At 43.2% G+C, this 17231-nt stretch overlaps 1 protein-coding gene across 1 annotated transcript in view; it reads left to right on the top strand.

The window, feature by feature from the left end:
* The window catches only part of LOC131185179 (myosin-16), a 59995-nt gene extending 44468 nt beyond the window's left edge, over nucleotides 1-15527 (top strand). The window contains exons 32-43 of the mRNA XM_058157439.1: nucleotides 216-412; nucleotides 1319-1451; nucleotides 2164-2380; nucleotides 4080-4216; nucleotides 4565-4668; nucleotides 5701-5893; nucleotides 6868-7071; nucleotides 9011-9136; nucleotides 10309-10479; nucleotides 12196-12396; nucleotides 13470-13697; nucleotides 15223-15527. Of these exons, the coding sequence (XP_058013422.1) occupies nucleotides 216-412; nucleotides 1319-1451; nucleotides 2164-2380; nucleotides 4080-4216; nucleotides 4565-4668; nucleotides 5701-5893; nucleotides 6868-7071; nucleotides 9011-9136; nucleotides 10309-10479; nucleotides 12196-12396; nucleotides 13470-13673 (1887 nt within the window). The 3' untranslated portion in view covers nucleotides 13674-13697; nucleotides 15223-15527. The remainder of the gene's footprint in view (nucleotides 1-215; nucleotides 413-1318; nucleotides 1452-2163; nucleotides 2381-4079; nucleotides 4217-4564; nucleotides 4669-5700; nucleotides 5894-6867; nucleotides 7072-9010; nucleotides 9137-10308; nucleotides 10480-12195; nucleotides 12397-13469; nucleotides 13698-15222) is intronic.
* The last annotated feature ends 1704 nt before the right edge of the window (nucleotides 15528-17231 follow it).

Genomic DNA, 17231 nt, shown 5'->3' with positions numbered 1-17231 from the left:
TTTTAATTATTTAATTAAATAATTTTAATTTTTAATTAAGAGTTAATTCAGAAATTAACTCTCTGTAAAGCTTGTTTTCTGATAATTAAACAAAAGTTGGCTAGTTATGATTTTCATCTGGTTGGGCCTGAGGGTTTTTATAAGAGAAATGATCAACAAAGAAATGGAAATATGAGGGAAGGACATTAATCAGCTACAACTGTGCTTGTCCTTAGGCCCGCAGTGCTGCAGTGGTCAGTCTGGCCAACACCAAACACGACCTGGATTTGATCAAAGAGCAGCTGGAGGAAGAGCAAACCGGCAAAGCTGAGCTCCAACGCTTGGTCTCCAAGCTCAACACCGAAGTTACAACCTGGAGGACCAAATATGAAACCGATGCTATTCAGAGAACAGAGGAGCTGGAAGAGACTAAGTGAGTAAGGTGGTAGAGAGCAAGGTTGTAGGTCTAGGACAGGGGTCAGCAACCTGTGGCTCTGGAGCCGCATGTGGCTCTTTCATCCCTCTGTTGCGGCTCCCTGTTGCCGGTTGGCGCCACAATTTTGATAGGAGCTTCTGGTTGTGGGGGCGGGAAGCACGGCGCACCAAGAGGAGACTCTCTGGCAAGGGACAGGTTTTCCGGTTGGCTCCACAATTGATAGGGCTTTCAGTTAGGATAGGTAGAGGAAAAAGGACGCCGCACTAGGAGGAGGCTCTACAGTGGGGGAACCGGACTTCTGGTCAGCTCCAGAATTGAACGGAAGGCTTCCGATTAGGACCTTTGTAATAATAATAATAATAATAATAATAATAATAATAATAATAATAATAATAATAATAATAATAATAATAATAATAATAATAATAATAATAATATTTTAATTTGTATACCGCCCTTCTCCCGAAGGACTCAGGGCGGTGCACAGCCAGAATAAAATACACAAACTACACATACAATACTAAGAACAACCCTTAAAAAACTTATTCGAATGGCCACATTGAAATAAAATATCTCCCTATAAAATTTACAAAAATTTAAAACCCATAAAATCGATTTAAAATTTTAAAAAATTCAAGCCAGTCCAACAAGGCGAAATAAATAAGTTTTAAGTTCGCGGCGAAAGGTCCTGACGTCAGGTAATTGTCGAAGTCCAGGGGGAAGTTCTTCTTTGTGGCTCCCGGTGTTTTCTTTTCTGTGGGAAACAGGTCCAAATGGCTCTTTAAGTGTTTAAAGTTGCCGATCCCTGATCTAGGACATCTGGCAACCTGATGAGGGATTCTGAGAAGTACAGTGATATCTCATACCTGGGACCTTTTTTCTTGTTTTGGGGTCTGCTTGCAGGAGAAAACTGACCGCCCGTCTTCAGGAAGCAGAGGAAGCAGCCGAAACAGCACAAGCTCGGGTAGCCAGCATGGAGAAGTACAAGCAGAAGCTCCAGATGGAAGTGGAAGATCTAACTTTGGATCTTGAAAAGGTCGAATAACAAGTTTTAAACTGATGTTCCTGGGGATGAAAGGGTATCTTCTTGGCAGAAAGCCTCAACTGCCTGGGTTGGCAGAATGCGGTATGGCAACACCAATGAAACCAGATGAGGTTTATCGTCATGTGTGAACTCGGCAAAGAAACTGGTGGAAGCAAGTAAACGTTGAACCCCAGGGTAACAAAATCCACCCTGCAATTGCAAGTAGGCTTATTGTTAGATCTTTCTGATCTCAGAAGGTAGTGAGGCCACATCAGTGGGTTTCTTCTCCTGGAGGCTTCATAGGCAGTTTTGAGACCATAGTTTATTTAAAACAGAAGACCAACAGTTGGATATGTTGCGAAATCTTGGAGACGTAACTTTGGAGGGCTCTAGAAAAACAGCAAAAATGGATTCTGAAGGGCTATGATTGGCCCCTTCTGATTTAATATGATGATTAACCTTATCCTATTACCCATAATGATGTCACCAAGGTTAAGCGGTTAACCACAAATGATAGGTGCCGTTCCTGTCAATAAATATCCTGCCAGATTCAACATCAGTACCAAAGAAGTTAAGGTTGGTTTCTTGTTAGAAAGAACCTCAGACACAGAGGTTCTGTCCATCAGAATGACGAAGACCTAGAGACAAGGCTTGGAGTCCAAGCAAGATCATCAGAGGTAGACCTCAAGGTTGAGGGTGATACTTGTCTTCTTCTCCTTCCCAGGCCAACGCAGCCTGTGCAGTCCTGGATAAGAAGCAACGGGCCTTTGACAAGATGCTGGCTGAATGGCAGCAGAAGTGTGAGGAGCTCCAACTGGAGGTGGACAATTCCCAGAAGGAATGTCGCATGTACATGACGGAGAACTTCAAGCTCAAGACGGCCTATGAGGAAGCCCTAGAGCACCTGGAATCCGTGAAGAAGGAAAACAAGACTCTTCAGGGTGAGTTCAGGTGGTCCTCTGCAAAAAAACCGTTCGTTTAGCAACCACTCAAAGTAGTCCTCGTACTTAGGACGTACCATCGTAGCATCCCCGCTGTAATGTGATCAAAATTCAGATGCTTGGCAATCACCATGTATCCTAAAAGCCCCAGGGTTACGTGAACCCCATTTGTGAGACCTTCACAGTAGGTTTCCGACAATAATAATTAGAATAGAGTTAGATGGCCTGACCTCTGATTAGTAATGAAGATATACAGTTTTGATTGGTGAAATTTAAAAACTTGATAGAAGATTTATTAATGAAGTTCAACTGATTAACTATATCAATTTGATATAATGAAGGGAACAATAGGACAGGAATGGTAGGCACTTTTGTGCTCTTATGCACACCCCTTATAGCCCTCTTAGGAATGGGGTGAGGTCAATAGAAATTTTTTAATATATGTTACTGATTTAGAAGCAGAGAAAGATGATGGTGGGGGAGTGGTCTTTGTGAGTTCAGGACTACTCCTCTATAAGAAAGCAATTGTCTATATGATCTCTGGGCAGTTTTAAGAAAGAGTTTCTAGATGGTCTGACCTCTGATTAGTAGTGAAGATATACAGTTTTGATTGGTGAAATTTAAAAACTTGATAGAAGATTTATTAATGAAGTTCAACTAATTAGATAGAAATTTTTTAATATATGTTACTGATTTAGAGGCAGAGAAAGATGATGGGGAGGAGTGGTCTTTGTGAGTTCAGGACTATTCCTATATAAGAAAGAAAGGTCTATGTGATTTCTGGGCAGTTTTAAGAAAGAGTTTTTGGATGATCTGACCTTTGATTAGTAACGAAGATACAAAGCCTTGACTGGTGAAATTTAAAAGCTTAATACATTTATTGATGATGTTTCAGGGAATTAAATCTGGGGACTAGACTTCTTTTAAATATCTTTCAGAATAGGTTGAATTTGATTTTTTTTTAAATTAGATTTGTGCAATAAATAATTAAATTTAAGAAGAAGAAGAAAACACATTGTATTAGGTTACAATTTGGGTAATTTAATATGTTTTAAGATGTACCTGACCAATAATTTGTTCACAATGAACAATTTTTTTTAATATGTTTATAAAAAATAAAAAAATATTTTGGAAAAAAATAATAATCAGAATAGAGCAGGAAGGGACCTTGAAGGTCTTCTAGTCCAACCCCCTGCTCAAGCAGGAGACCCTAGACCATCTCAGACAAGTGGCTGTCCAGTTTCTTCTTGAAAACCTCCAGTAATGGAACACCCACAATTTCTGGAGGCAAGCGGTTCCCCTGGTTAATTGTCCTCGCTGTTAGGAAGTTTCTCCTTAATTCCAGATTGCTTCTCTCATTGGTTAGTTTCCATCCATGGTTTCTTTTCTTGCCTTCTGATGCTTTGGAAAATAAGTTCACCACTCCCTCTTTTTTGTGGCCGCCCATGGTCAGCTTGAATAAATATCTGCTAAGCCTGGCTAGGTGGCTCATCGGCTAAGACACTGAGCTTGTCGATCAGAAAGGTCGGCAGTTCGGCGGTTCGAATCCCTCGTACCAGGTCTCCTGCGTGAGCAGGGGGTTGAGCTAGATGACCTCCAAGGTCCCTTCCAACTCTGTTACTCTTAACCAGTAATGTTTTAAGCTTAAGCTTGAATAAATATCCGTTCGTGCATCTTTTTTTTTTTTTTTTTCATTCAGAGGAAATCAAGGATTTGGTTGACCAGTTGGGTGAGGGAGGAAGAAGCGTCCACGAGCTGCAGAAGATGAAAAAGAAGTTGGAAATTGAGAAAGACGAGCTTCAGGTGGCCCTAGAGGAAGCTGAGTCTTCCCTGGAGGTAATGTTGAATGCGGTAGCATCTTCCATTGGTTTAGTCCAGGGGTCTGCAAACTTGGCTCTTTTAAGACTTGTGGACTTCAACTCCCAGAGTTCCTCACCCAGCTTCGCTGGCTGAGGAACTCTGGGAGTTGAAGTCCACAAGTCTTAAAAGAGCCAAGTTTGCAGACCCCTGGTTTAGTCATTCTGGCTCTCCTTTGTCATCCACGCATCCTTCCCTCAGAGAAATGGGCCCAAGGATTCAGACGCTCGAGGTAACACGAAAGGTTTCCTCGCCACATGAACAGAGCGCTGGGATTCCTGTTTGGGGAAACTGAGGCTATGGTTCTCCTCCTTTATTTGCTGACAGGTGGAAGAGAGCAAGCTGATCCGCATTCAGCTGGAGTTGGCCCAAGTCAAGGCAGACATTGACCGGAGAATCCACGAGAAGGAGGAAGAATTTGAAGCCACAAGGTTTGAAACCTATTCTTGTTGTGACCGAGGCCCAAGCAGTGATTATCAAACACAATTCAGTCCTGAACAAACTTATTTTATTAAAACAATTGAGAGTTAATTCATTCTCAGCTTAGTCCAAAACAAATTCTTTATAAACAGTCCCTCGGCCTTATCACCAACCTTTGTTGTCTTTGGACACCTGCCAAAGGTATTTCTTGGCAAAACCCCCACAAAGTTCAAGAGACGCTGACAAGAAGCAATGGAATCAACGTTGCTTTTCAACAAAGAACCCAACGGCTTGTTGTTGCTCTTTTAAGCCTTATGGGAGGGGCCAATCATCTCCTGACCTTACTCCCAAGTCGTTCTTTTTGCTTCAGCTGCTCTTGCCTTCTGGCAGCTCTTCGCATGCGTGTACCAGGAACAGGCTCCTCCTGTTCCTCTGCCTCTCTCTTGTCCGTCTCTGGAGGTTCCAGAGTCCGCTCATCACTCCCAGATGGCCCTGACCCCATCTCTGCCTCCGAGGCAGAGCCCTTGTCCAGGCCTTCCCCTGATTCCAGGACTCACCCATTGTCCTCCCTGTCCGACTTCGCTGCCAAGTCCCCAGGTAGACTACAACAATTCTCCGTACCGTGAGGGCTTATATTGGGCGCACATGTAAAAAGCTAGGACTTATTTTCAGGGTAGGTCATATTTTCGGGAAAACAGAGTAGATTGTGAGACAGCCTCCAAACTGGTGCCCCACTTTCCATTATTGCCATAAGGGTGATGTGGGTTGGGGAGATGGAATTTGTGGGGCACTGCACCTGGCACCACATTATGAGGGAGGGGCTGCCTTCCAGAGGATCAAGAGACAGCAAAGTTTAGATAGGTTGGTTGGAAGGAAGACGGTCAAGTCAGGTCCTCCTTAAAAGTTCTCAGAATATATACAAGTACTTTGCTTTAAATTGGCAAGATTCTGTCTATAGGTGGGGAACCAAAATGCTTAGAAGGATCTCAGTGTGTCTTTCTTGGTTTTGGGAGCCTGACAATGACTTTTGCTCACCTCTGTAGGAAGAATCACCAGCGTGCCATCGAGTCTCTGCAGTCTAGTCTGGAACTGGAGGCCAAAGGGCGAGCAGAGGCCCTGCGGCTGAAAAAGAAGATGGAGACAGACCTGAATGAAATGGAGATCCAGCTGGACCATGCCAATAAAAACAACAGCGAGCTGGTCAAGACCTTGAAGAAACTCCAGCAACAGATCAAGGTGAAAGAAGTTATAGGAAAGGAGGCCAGAAGAGAACAGAGGAAAGACACTAAGTTCTGAGTCTTCTTCTCCATCTCTTGTTTTCCTCCCAACATCCATCCCGTGAGATAGGTTGACCGGACAGAACATCTGGTCCAAGGTCACCTAGGAAGCTTCTTGTGGATGAAAGTACACTAGAACCTGCTCCTCATCCAACTCTTTCACCACTCCACTTCACTGGCTCTTCTTAAGAAGATTCTCAATGTGCTTTATCTCCTTGAAGGAACCAGTTGAACATGTAGCCAGGCCTTCAAAGCCAGAAAAAAGTAAAGCTATCCTAAAAACTTAGGCCACAACCCAGAAGGAAACTCGCTGAAGGCTTATTGTAGGACATGAATTAGCAAAACTGTAGTTAGTATACGTCCACAAGTAGACCCTTACCAAATAAAGCCCTTGAGAACTTTACCTACCCATTTCCTTGCTATACGTGAGCTTGCTTTTAAGGCAAGCACCCCCATCTTCCCAAGTTCTTATCCTAGCCTAGATACAGGTGGAAGTTTTAAGGCAGCAGGTAAAATATGTTCCATCCTGGACATATTTTTTGGATCTCCACCAGGGGTGAAATGCTACTGGTTCTCTCCGATTCAGGTGAACCAGTAGTGATAAAAACTACCGGTTCATGCGAACCGGTAGTAAAAAAAAAAAGCTATCGGTTCAGTCAAACTGGTAGTTAAAAAATGCTACCGGTTCCTCCGAACCAGTATTTCCAATGTTCAGCTGTGCAGCGGGGTTTAGCTTTGCTAAATTGCACGCCACAGCTGATCCCCCCCCGTCACTGTTCTACTTACCTTTCCAAGCCTCCTTTTGGCGCACAGCGTGCATGCGCAGCCAGCGAACTGGTAGCAAACCGGTTCGGATCTCCACCCATTGTTGATTAGGATTGATCCCCGATGGCTCAGATTAAGCATGGGCTTCTGACACTTTTCTGCCTCCAGGATATGCAGATGCAGATGGACGAAGATGCTCGCCAACACGAAGAGCTGAGGGAACAGTACAATCTTCAAGAACGCCGCCTCAGTCTTCTCCAGACGGAGTTGGAAGAGGTGCGCACCGGCCTGGAGGGCAGCGAACGCTCGCGGAAACTCATCGAGCAAGAATTGGTGGACGTCTCCGAAAGGCACAACGAACTCAATGTTCAGGTGAGTCAACATCTATGGCCTCCATCTCCTATGGGGAAGAACGGAACGAATCATGAAAAATTGTTCTGACCTAGGCTTCCTGAGACACACAATTAGTCCCAAAAACCCTCTTTTTATTTCAATTCTGTTCATTCACAGCCCGTGATGAGTCACAAATAGTTTGTAAAGAGTCCAAGAGAAGTCTGCCACAGTCCTTCGGGAAAAGGCTGATAAGCACCCACCTTTATGTCCCTTGACACGCTGCCAAAGACCTAACTGGCAATTAGCGTTACAAGGCCACACGGAGCACAGAGTCAAAACGGAGCTTCAGAATTTAAACCGACCAGAATGAACAAAGTTGCTTCCTGCAAAGGCTCATGAGCCTTTGCTCCTCCTTTATGTCTTATGGGAGGGGCCAATCATCTCCAAGCTTTTCTCCCAAGTCATCTCTTTTGTCTTAACTGTTCTTGCCTTCTGGCAGCTCTGCGCACATGTGCACTGGGAACAAGGTCCCCCTGTTCCTCTGCCTCGCTGACGTCAGATTCTGGAGGCTCTGGAATCAGCATATAACTCCCAGATGGTCCGGGCCTCATCTCTTCCTCCAACGCAGAGCCCTTCCCTAGACTCCAGGACTGGCCCATGTTCCTCCCCAGCCTCCTCTCTGTCCGACTCTGCTGCCAGGTCTGCAGGCTGCCAGCAGACCACAACAAAAATAGGCCATTGGCTCAGGTTTTTTTTTTAATTTAAATCAGTGTTTCTCAACCTGGACAACTTTCAGATTTGTGCAAATCTGTCTGGGGAATTCTGGGAGTTGAAGTCCACACATCTGAAAGTTGCCAAGGGTGAAAAATACCGATTTAAATAATGGGTACTTACTTAGATCTGGCCCTTGTATGGAGAAGAGAAGAGAGGAATTTAAATCGTATCTCTGGCAAGAAATAAGCCTATCCCTTTTAACCATTATATTTTAATCGACATATTACACAAGTTCCCAAACTTTGCCACACCTCAGTCACCCAATCTGGCCTTGTGAGGAGATAATGAGCAACAAATCTTGTCAGTCAACAGTTGATTTACCACCAGCCATCAACACTCTAATGAGCAATTAAAAGCTACACACAACCAGGAACCACATAAATACAACGTGCAGGACAGCCCAGCGTACATACTCTGGAGAGAGGGAGAAGTTCCCTGAAGATGGGCTCCAACATAAATCCCAAAGCTTGGAAGAATAAAACTTTGGTCCTGGTGACCAACTCAGATTGGAAGCTGCAACGAAGCTTAGTTTAAGTTTGGATAGCTTTCTGGCTTTGCCTATGCAAACGCCCCTTATGGTCCCCTTAGGAATGGGGTGAGGTCAATAGTAGAAAGTTTTTGGTTAAAGCTTTTAGGATTATGAGAAGAGACCACAGAGTCAGGTAAAGTATTCCAAGCACTGATGATTCTGTTACAGAAGTCATATTTTCTGCAATCTAGATTAAAGCAGTTGACATTAAGTTTAAATCTATTAGTTGCTCTAGTATTATTGCAATTAAAGCTGAAGTAGTCTTTGACAGGAAGGACATTACAATAGATGATTCTGTGAGTTAAACTTAGGTCTTGTCGAAGGCGACGGAGTTCCAAATTTTCTAAGCCCAGGATTTCAAATCTAGTGGAATAAGGTATTTTGTTGTTTTCAGAGGAATGGAGAACTCTTCTTGTAAAATATTTCTGGACACGTTCAATTGTATTGATGTCAGAGATGTGGTGAGGGTTCCAAACAGGTGAGCTGTATTCTAGAATTGGTCTAGCAAATGTTTTATATGCTCTGGTTAGTAGTGTGGTGTTTTTGGAAAAGAAGCTACGCAAGATTAGGTTTACAACTCTTAGGGCTTTTTTTGCTATGTAGTTGCAGTGGGCTTTGCTTGATGCTCCCCTGGTTTAACAGGTCCTACTTTAACGTCTCCTCTTCCTTCTGCAGAACCAGAGCTTGCTAGTGATCAAACGCAAGTTGGAATCTGACCTCACACGCATAAGCAACGAACACGAGGAGCTCATCAGCGAATTCCGATCGGCGGATGAGAGGGCAAAGAAAGCGGTGGCGGATGTGAGCTTCAATGGTGTATTCCTTCGAATTACAGAGCCCTTTTATTTTTTCTTTTATTTTTAAATTTCATTTTATTATTTTCTTTTATTAATTTTATTTCATTTTTATTTCTTTTCATTTTATTATTTTTTATTATTTATTAATTTTATTTATAATAATAATAATAATAATGTTTTAATTTGTATACCGCCCTTCTCCCGAAGGACTCAGGGCGGTGAACAGGCAAATAAAATACAAACAGAAACATACACCATAATTAAAACAACCCTTAAAAAACTGATTCAAATTTGCCAGAAAATTTAAAATAACATTACACCCCATGAAAGTACAGAAATTTAAAACCCATCAAAATTCAATTAAAATTTAAAATTTAGAATTTAAAATCAGGCCAGTCCAGCCATATGAAATAAATAGGTTTTCAGTTCGCGGCGAAAGGTCCTAAGGTCAGGTAGTTGTCGAAGCCCGAGGGGAAGCTCGTTCCACAGGGTAGGAGCCCCCACAGAGAAGGCCCTCCCCGTGGGGGCCGCCAGTCGACACTGTTTGGCTTTAATTTTAATTTAATTTAATTATTTTATTTTTTAAATTTAATTTTTTATTTTCTTTTATTTCTTTTTTATTCTTTTATTTTATTTTATTTATTTCTTTTTTTCTTTTATTATATTTTATATTATTTTCTTTTATTAATTTTAATGTCATTTTTATTTCATTTTTTTTCCTTTCTTTTCTTTTGTTTAGTTTCTTTTTTATTTTATTATATTTTCTTTTCTTTTATTAATTTTATTAATTTTATTTCATTTTTTATTTTTTTTCCTTTCCTTTTCTTTTTATTTTATTTCTTTTCTTTTTTATTATTTTCTCTTCTTTATTTCTCTTTTTTTCTTTTCTTTTATTATTTTTTCTTTTCTTTATTTTTTCTTTTATTATTTATTTTTCACCCATCCTGTAACCACACGACACTTTTTCAAAGGTGCCCTTTGCCCCTGGGAGCTATCATGGTTGGCTAGAACTTTGGTTGAACTTTGAAGGCAACAAAGCAAAGACAGACAACCTTTGGGCCAGCAAATCTTTCTCTGGGCCCTCGCAAAATTCAAATTTTAAATTATAACAGTTTGGTGAAATTCGGTCCCCCCCCCCCTCCGGTTCTTAATTCCCTTTCGTTTCATTCCCTCCAGGCCACCCGCATGGCTGAAGAACTACGTCAGGAACAGGATCACTCCATGCACTTAGAGAAGATCAAGAAGAACTACGAGGTCACCATCAAGGACCTGCAGGTCAAGATGGAAGAAGCTGAGCAAATGGCTTTGAAAGGTGGGAAAAGGACCATCATGAAGCTGGAGACTCGGGTAAGAACCTCTCCTCTCCACAACCTCCATCCAATTTCCAGTTCCTAACGCTTCCCACGTTCTTTGTGGCATTTGACCAGGATCATAGGACATGGAATCATATGGTTGGTAGAGACCTTGGAGGTCTTCTACTCAAACCCCTTGGTCAAGGCAGGAGACCTTATACCAGGGGTGTCAAACTCAAGACCCGGGGGGCAGATCCGGCCCATGGGGTGCTTAGATCTGGCCACCCTGGAAACAGTGAAGGACTGGCCCGCAGTGCCTCTGCCAGCGAAAACGGATCTTGGAAAGGCTGTGTGTGGCACTCCCCAGCTCCATTTTCGCTGGCAGAAGGTTGCAGGAGGCCATCGCAGCCGAAACGGAGCTTGGGAGCCCATTTTCACTGGCAGATCTCTCACATCCATCACAGGCACCCCCAACACGTCAAACTGGCCATGCCCCCCTCCCGGCTACGCCTCCAACAGCCCCCCAACGTCAAACACAACCCTGAAGCGACCGTCAATGAAATTGAGTGTGACGCCCCTGCTTTATGCATCCCGGACAAGTGGTTTTTATGGGGAGAGCTTATTTATTTATTTAGGAAATTTATATTGCCCCCTGTTCACAGATGGTGACTCAAGGCGGCTACAACAAAGATGATTAGGGGGCTGGAGGCTAGAACATATGAAGCACGGTTGCAAGAAGTGGGTATGTCTAGTTTAATGAAAAGAAGGACTAGGGGAGACATGATAGCAGTCTTCCAGTATCTCAGGGGCTGCCCCAAAGAAGAGGGACTCAAGCTATTCTCCAAAGCCCCTCAAGGCAGGACAAGAAGCAATGGGTGGAAACTAATCAAGGAGAGATGTAACTTAGAACTAAGGAGAAATTTCCTGACAGTGAGAACAATGAATCAGTGGAACGACTTGCCTGCAGAAGTTGTGAATGCTCCAACACTGGAAATTTTTAAGAAAATGTTGGATAACCATCTGTCTGAGATGGTGTAGGGTTTCCTGCCTGGGCAGGGGGTTGGACTAGAAGGCCTCCAGGGTCCCTTCCAACTCTGTTGTTTTTATTGTTATTGTTATATAACAAGGTGACTTACAAGAATATATTGTAGCCTTTATTGGCAGTAGCCTTTTCAGGAATTGTAGGATTGGAAGGGACCTTGGAGGTCTAATCCAACCCCCAGCCCAAGGCAAGAGTCCTAACTCTATTCTGGATAATTGGTTGTCCAATCTCTTCTTAATAACCTCCAGTGATGGAGCACCGACTTCAGTGGAAGGCAACCATTTCCACCGATTGATTGTTCTCACAATCGGGAAATTTCTCCTAAGTTCTAGATTGGTTCTCTCCTAGGTTTGTTTCTGTCCATTGTTTCTTGTCCTGCCTTCAGGTGTTTTGGAGAACAGGTTGACCCCCCGCCCTTCTTCTTCAAATATTGGAAGATGCTATCATGTCACCCCAATCCTTCTCTTCATTAGATTAGACATACTAGTTCTTCAGTCAATCATCATATGCTTTGGCTTCCAGACTTATCATCTTTGTTGCTCTTCTCTGCACACTTTCTAGAATCTTTTCTTTCTTCTCACGGTGACCAGACCTGGATGCAGTATTCCAAGTGTGGCCTCACCAGTGCAGTATTAAGTGATAGCTTCTCGTGATGGTGCCCGTCTTATGACCTCCCCTTGCCCCCCTTGGAGGTAGATCTCACAACCTTGCCCTTGGTTTCCTTTTCAGATTAAGGAACTGGACACCGAACTGGACTCCGAGCAGAAGCGTCACGTGGAGACGGTGAAAATGCTGCACAAGAACGAGCGGCGCCTGAAGGAGCTGGTCTTCCAGACCGAAGAGGACCACAAGACCAACCAGCGCATGCAGGAACTGGTGGAAAAGCTGCAGAACAAGCTGAAGACCTACAAGAGGCAGATTGAGGACGCTGTACGTACTGTCATTTTCAATATAAGATGCTGAGCTTGTTGATCGAAAGGTCGGCAGTTCAGCGGTTCGAATCCCTAGCACTGCATAACGGGGTGAGCTCCCGTTCTTTGTCCCAGCTTCTGCCAACCTAGCAGTTCGAAAGCAGGTAAAAAATGCAAGTAGAAAAATAGGGACCACCTTTGGTGGGAAGGGAACAGTGTTCCGTGCGCCTTTGGTATTTAGTGCTGCCGGCCACATGACTACAGAGATGTCTTCGGACAGCGCTGGCTCTTCGGCTTTGAAACGGAGATGAGCACCACCCCCTAGAATCGGGAATGACTAACACGTATGTGTGAGGGGAACCTTTACCTTTAAACTACTATAATACATATATAGTATAGTTATAGTATAGTTATATAGTTATAGTTCTAGATAAAACTATAGTTATACTATGGAACTAACTATATACACAAACACATATATAGTATAGTTATAGTTTAACTACGGTATATAGTTATATAGTTTAGTTCTAGTTCTAGATAAAACTATATATAGTTATACTAAAACTATAACTATACACACACACATATAGTATATAGTTTAAATATATATAGTTCTAGATAAAACTAGTTCTACATATAGTTATACTCTATATAATTATATAAACAATTATATATATATAATTATAGTACCGTTAGTTAATTATATAGTTTATAACATATATATATAATAAACTATATAACTATAGTTATAAACTATAAACTATATAACTATATATATATAATATATAATAATATATTATTAATAATATAATATATATTATATATATTATATACACTACTAGTATAACAACTATACTATAATTGTGTATAATTGTGTATACAAACACATACACACACACAATCTCCTACTTGCACAGGGGGTTGGACTAGAAGACCTCCAAGGTCCGTTCCACCTCTATTCTGATGGATGATGACCGGTCTCCTGCTTTCTAGCCTGGTGCTTTAACCATTAGACCAAACTGGCTCTATGTTGGATGGCTATATAAATTCGTTTCATACACAAATAAAAATAATCCCTTCCTTTCGTTGCAGGAGGAGCAAGCAAACCAGAGCCTGGCCAGGTACCGGAAAACGGTGCACGAGCTGGACGATGCTGAAGAGAGAGCAGGAATGGCGGAATCCGCTCTGAACAAACTCCGCACCAGGCACCGTCTCTCCACCGGCAAAGCCTTCACATCCGTGGAGATCATCCAAGTCTCCAAATCGGCCAGCTCTAAGTCAGCTGCCGAGGAGTAAAACTCCCCTCTGGCCCTGCAGCCGGTAGGTATGGCATCGCTGAGCCACGGTGGCCCGGAAGAACCCACCCACCCCCCTTACCAAATGTGTGTGTAGGATACTCATGCGCAAATCCCGGTTCCTGGGCTCCAAAGGCTGGGCTGAAGATCCGATGACGAGCGGGCACGTTTTGCTGGGAAAAGGGGAGGGTTGGAAGCGGGTGAAATCCAGCAGGTTCTGGAAAACCGGTAGCAGAAAGTTTGAGCAGTTTGGAGAACCGGCAAATGCCACCTCTGGCTGGCCCCCGAGTGGGGTGAGAATGGAGATTTTGCAATATCCTTCCCCCAGGAGTGGGTTGGGAATGGGGATTTTGCAGTATCCTTCCCTTGCCACGCCCACCAAGCCACATCCACCGAACCGGTAGTAAAAAAAAATTTGGATTTCACCACTGGTTGGAAGGATGGAGAAAGTGGATGGGAAGTGCGTTTTGGTGATCTCAACAAGCCTTTTGAGCTAGGAAGTCTTCACCTTAGACTGGAGGAGTCCCTAAAGTCTTTTTTAGCTCATGAAGTTTCTGGTGGTCCCAAACAAAATGTCTGTGGAGAATTCTCCATTATCCAGGTCACGGTTGTCCCAAAGGTTCGCCTGATTCGCCAGTTGCGTCCCTTTCTGGACCGGGATGCCTTATGCACGGTCACTCATGCTCTCGTCACTTCTGGTCTGGATTATTGCAATGCTCTCTACATGGGGCTACCCCTGAAGTGCACTCGGAGACTCCAGCTAGTCCAGAATGCAGCTGCGCGGGTGATTGAGGGAGCTCCACGTTGCTCCTGGGTAACACCACTCCTGCGCAGTCTACACTGGCTACCTGTGGTCTTTCAGGTGCGCTTCAAGGTGTTGGTGACCACCTTCAAAGCGCTCCATGGCTTAGGGCCCGGGTACTTACGGGACCGCCTGCTGTTACCTTATGCCTCCCACCGACCCGTACGCTCACACAGAGGGTCTTCTCAGGGTGCCGTCCGCCAAGCAATGCCGGCTGGCGGCCCCCAGGGGAAGGGCCTTCTCTGTTGGAGCACCTACCCTCTGGAACGAACTTCCCCCCCCGGTTTGCACCAAATATCTGACCTTCGGACCTTTCGCCGGGAATTAAAAACTTATTTATTTATCCAAGCGGGACTGGCCTGATTTTTAAATTTCTTAAATTTTTAATTTTTTTGTAATTTTATATGGGGTATTTTAGGTTGGGTCTATTGACGGTTTTAATTCGGCCATTATTGAATATGTATTTTAAATTGATATTTTAATTTTGTATACTTTATTGTTTTAACTTTGGCCGTACACCGCCCTGAGTCCTTCGGGAGAAGGGCGGTATAAAAATTTAAATAAATAAATAAATAAATAAATAAATAAATAAATAAATAAATAAATAAATAAGGTACTTTTTCTAAAAGGCTGCTGGACTGTCTTGGCTTTTTTTTTGCTTGTCATCCTTGATGCCCTTCTTCTCTTCTGTTTTCCCTTCTCCTTTTGTGCTCTGGCTTGCCCCAGCTAAATCGCCTTTCCTTTCTAGTCTGACAGGCTCAGCATCTCAGACGGCTGCAGCCGGTGGGAAGATTGCTTGCGTACCGTAGGGAGGACTGGAGCAACCCGAAGTCGTTTATAAAGGCACTTGCAAGGAAGTAGGAGAAGGAGAGTGGAAAGGAAGAAGAGCTTCTCGGCCCTTTGGAGGAAGAAAAGGGCTCTGCTAACGGTCCGTCCAAGCATCCGATTTTCTTCATCAAGAAGATGATGGACCATAGACAAGTTCTCAGAATAAATGGCGTCTGTTCTGAATGCAGTCTGTTTGCGTTTTCATGTCAAGGACGGAAAACGGAGGATCCAGCTTGGGTTGTCTCTTGTAAATGCTACCCTACTTGGAGCAATCTTCGTTGTTTAGTTTGAATAAAGCTTCATCCGTTGGAAAAGAGATTTGGTGGGAGTCCTTTTGCTTTCCTGTGATCCCTCCCCTTCCTTTAAAAATGACTCGGAACCTGTCCTCACACTTACAACCCTTGCGACATCCCCACGGGTCCCATAATCAAAATTCGAGCATGTGGCAACGAGCATGTATTTATGACAATCGCAGCGTCCTGGGTCAGGTGATCACTAGCTGACCTTCCAAAAAGGAAAGTCAATGAGACAAGCCAGATTTGCTTCAACGTGTGATTTGCTTAACAACCGCAGGAAGGGATTGTGGCTCACTTAATAACGGCCTCACTCAGCGATGGAAGCTCCTGTCCCAACCGTTAAGTTGTAAATTGAGGACTGTGCAGCTAGGGAGAACACATGGGGGAGAGGGGGGGGGGTTTGAAACCCAACCACTCACCTTCCCCCAGCAGCAAAATACCTTTGGAATGCTAAAGTTTGTGCAATTTTTAACTGACCCAGTTGCAAAATTTAACTTTTTAAAAAATATACATAGCCCAAATCCAGCCAACAGAAAAAACAATCCTTCGCAGTAAAATTAGCATTTTTGTACCTAAATATCCAGGCCTCCGGTGAGGCTCAGTCCCAACACTATATAACCTACACTTGCTTATGGAGAGGTTTACGCAACCATTAAGCCAAATGTGGTTTGTTTGTTTTTTTGGTTTTCCTTTAGCACATTGTATGAATTCATTTTATTTTCTAATTCCTGATTCATGGCTTGAGTCAATTATGCTTTGCTTAATAAATAAGTAAACTATATGGCGTGAACCCAATTGCTCCATATGCACAAAGCACACCTAAGATACGCAGGAAGAAAATTATGCAAATCGTTTTGGCCTCATATATTTTTGAAGAAACAAAAAACAAAAATGTTTGAAAATTGCCAAAGAGTTATGGAAGAATCTTAAATATTGGAGAAATCACAGCATACCGGTATATATTGCTTTAAGCACTAGAGAGGTTTCATTAAACAGACTTCATCGAAATGCATCGATTCGTTAAATATCATTTACGTTCTACAAATAAGAAAGGGGGGTTATTTTTCTGGGCGAGAGCCTTTTATTTCCAAAGGAAAGCTTGCACGGGATGGCAGTTTCTCATGCTCAGGGCCGTGGTAGCTCAGGCTGTAAGATAGCCTGTTATTAGAACACAGCAGCCTGCAATTACTGCAGGTTCAAGCCCCACCAGGCCCGAGGTTGACTCAGCCTTCCATCCTTTATAAGGTAGGTAAAATGAGGACCCAGATTGTTGGGGGGGGCAATAAAAGTTGACTTTGTAAATATACAAATAGAATGAGACTATTGCCTTACACACTGTAAGCCGCCCTGAGTCTTCGGAGAAGGGCTGGATATAAATGTAAATAAATAAATAAATAAAATAAATAAATGCTCAGCCGGATCCCTTCTTCGGAAACAGAAAGTGGGTTGCATATCAACTTGTGGCCCCTTCCCCAAAATTGCAAACAGCAGGAAAACTGTTGGGGAAAACAACAACATAAAATACCTGGCTGGGGTGGCTCAGTGGCTAAGACGCTGAGCTTGCCGATCAGAAAGGTCGGCGGTTCGAATCCCTAGCCTAGGTCTCCTGCGTGAGCAGGGGGTTGGACTAGAT

This window comes from Ahaetulla prasina, chromosome 14 (genome assembly GCF_028640845.1).
Source record: "Ahaetulla prasina isolate Xishuangbanna chromosome 14, ASM2864084v1, whole genome shotgun sequence".
Lineage (NCBI taxonomy): Eukaryota > Metazoa > Chordata > Lepidosauria > Squamata > Colubridae > Ahaetulla > Ahaetulla prasina.
This window is presented reverse-complemented; position numbering and strand designations above follow the sequence as displayed.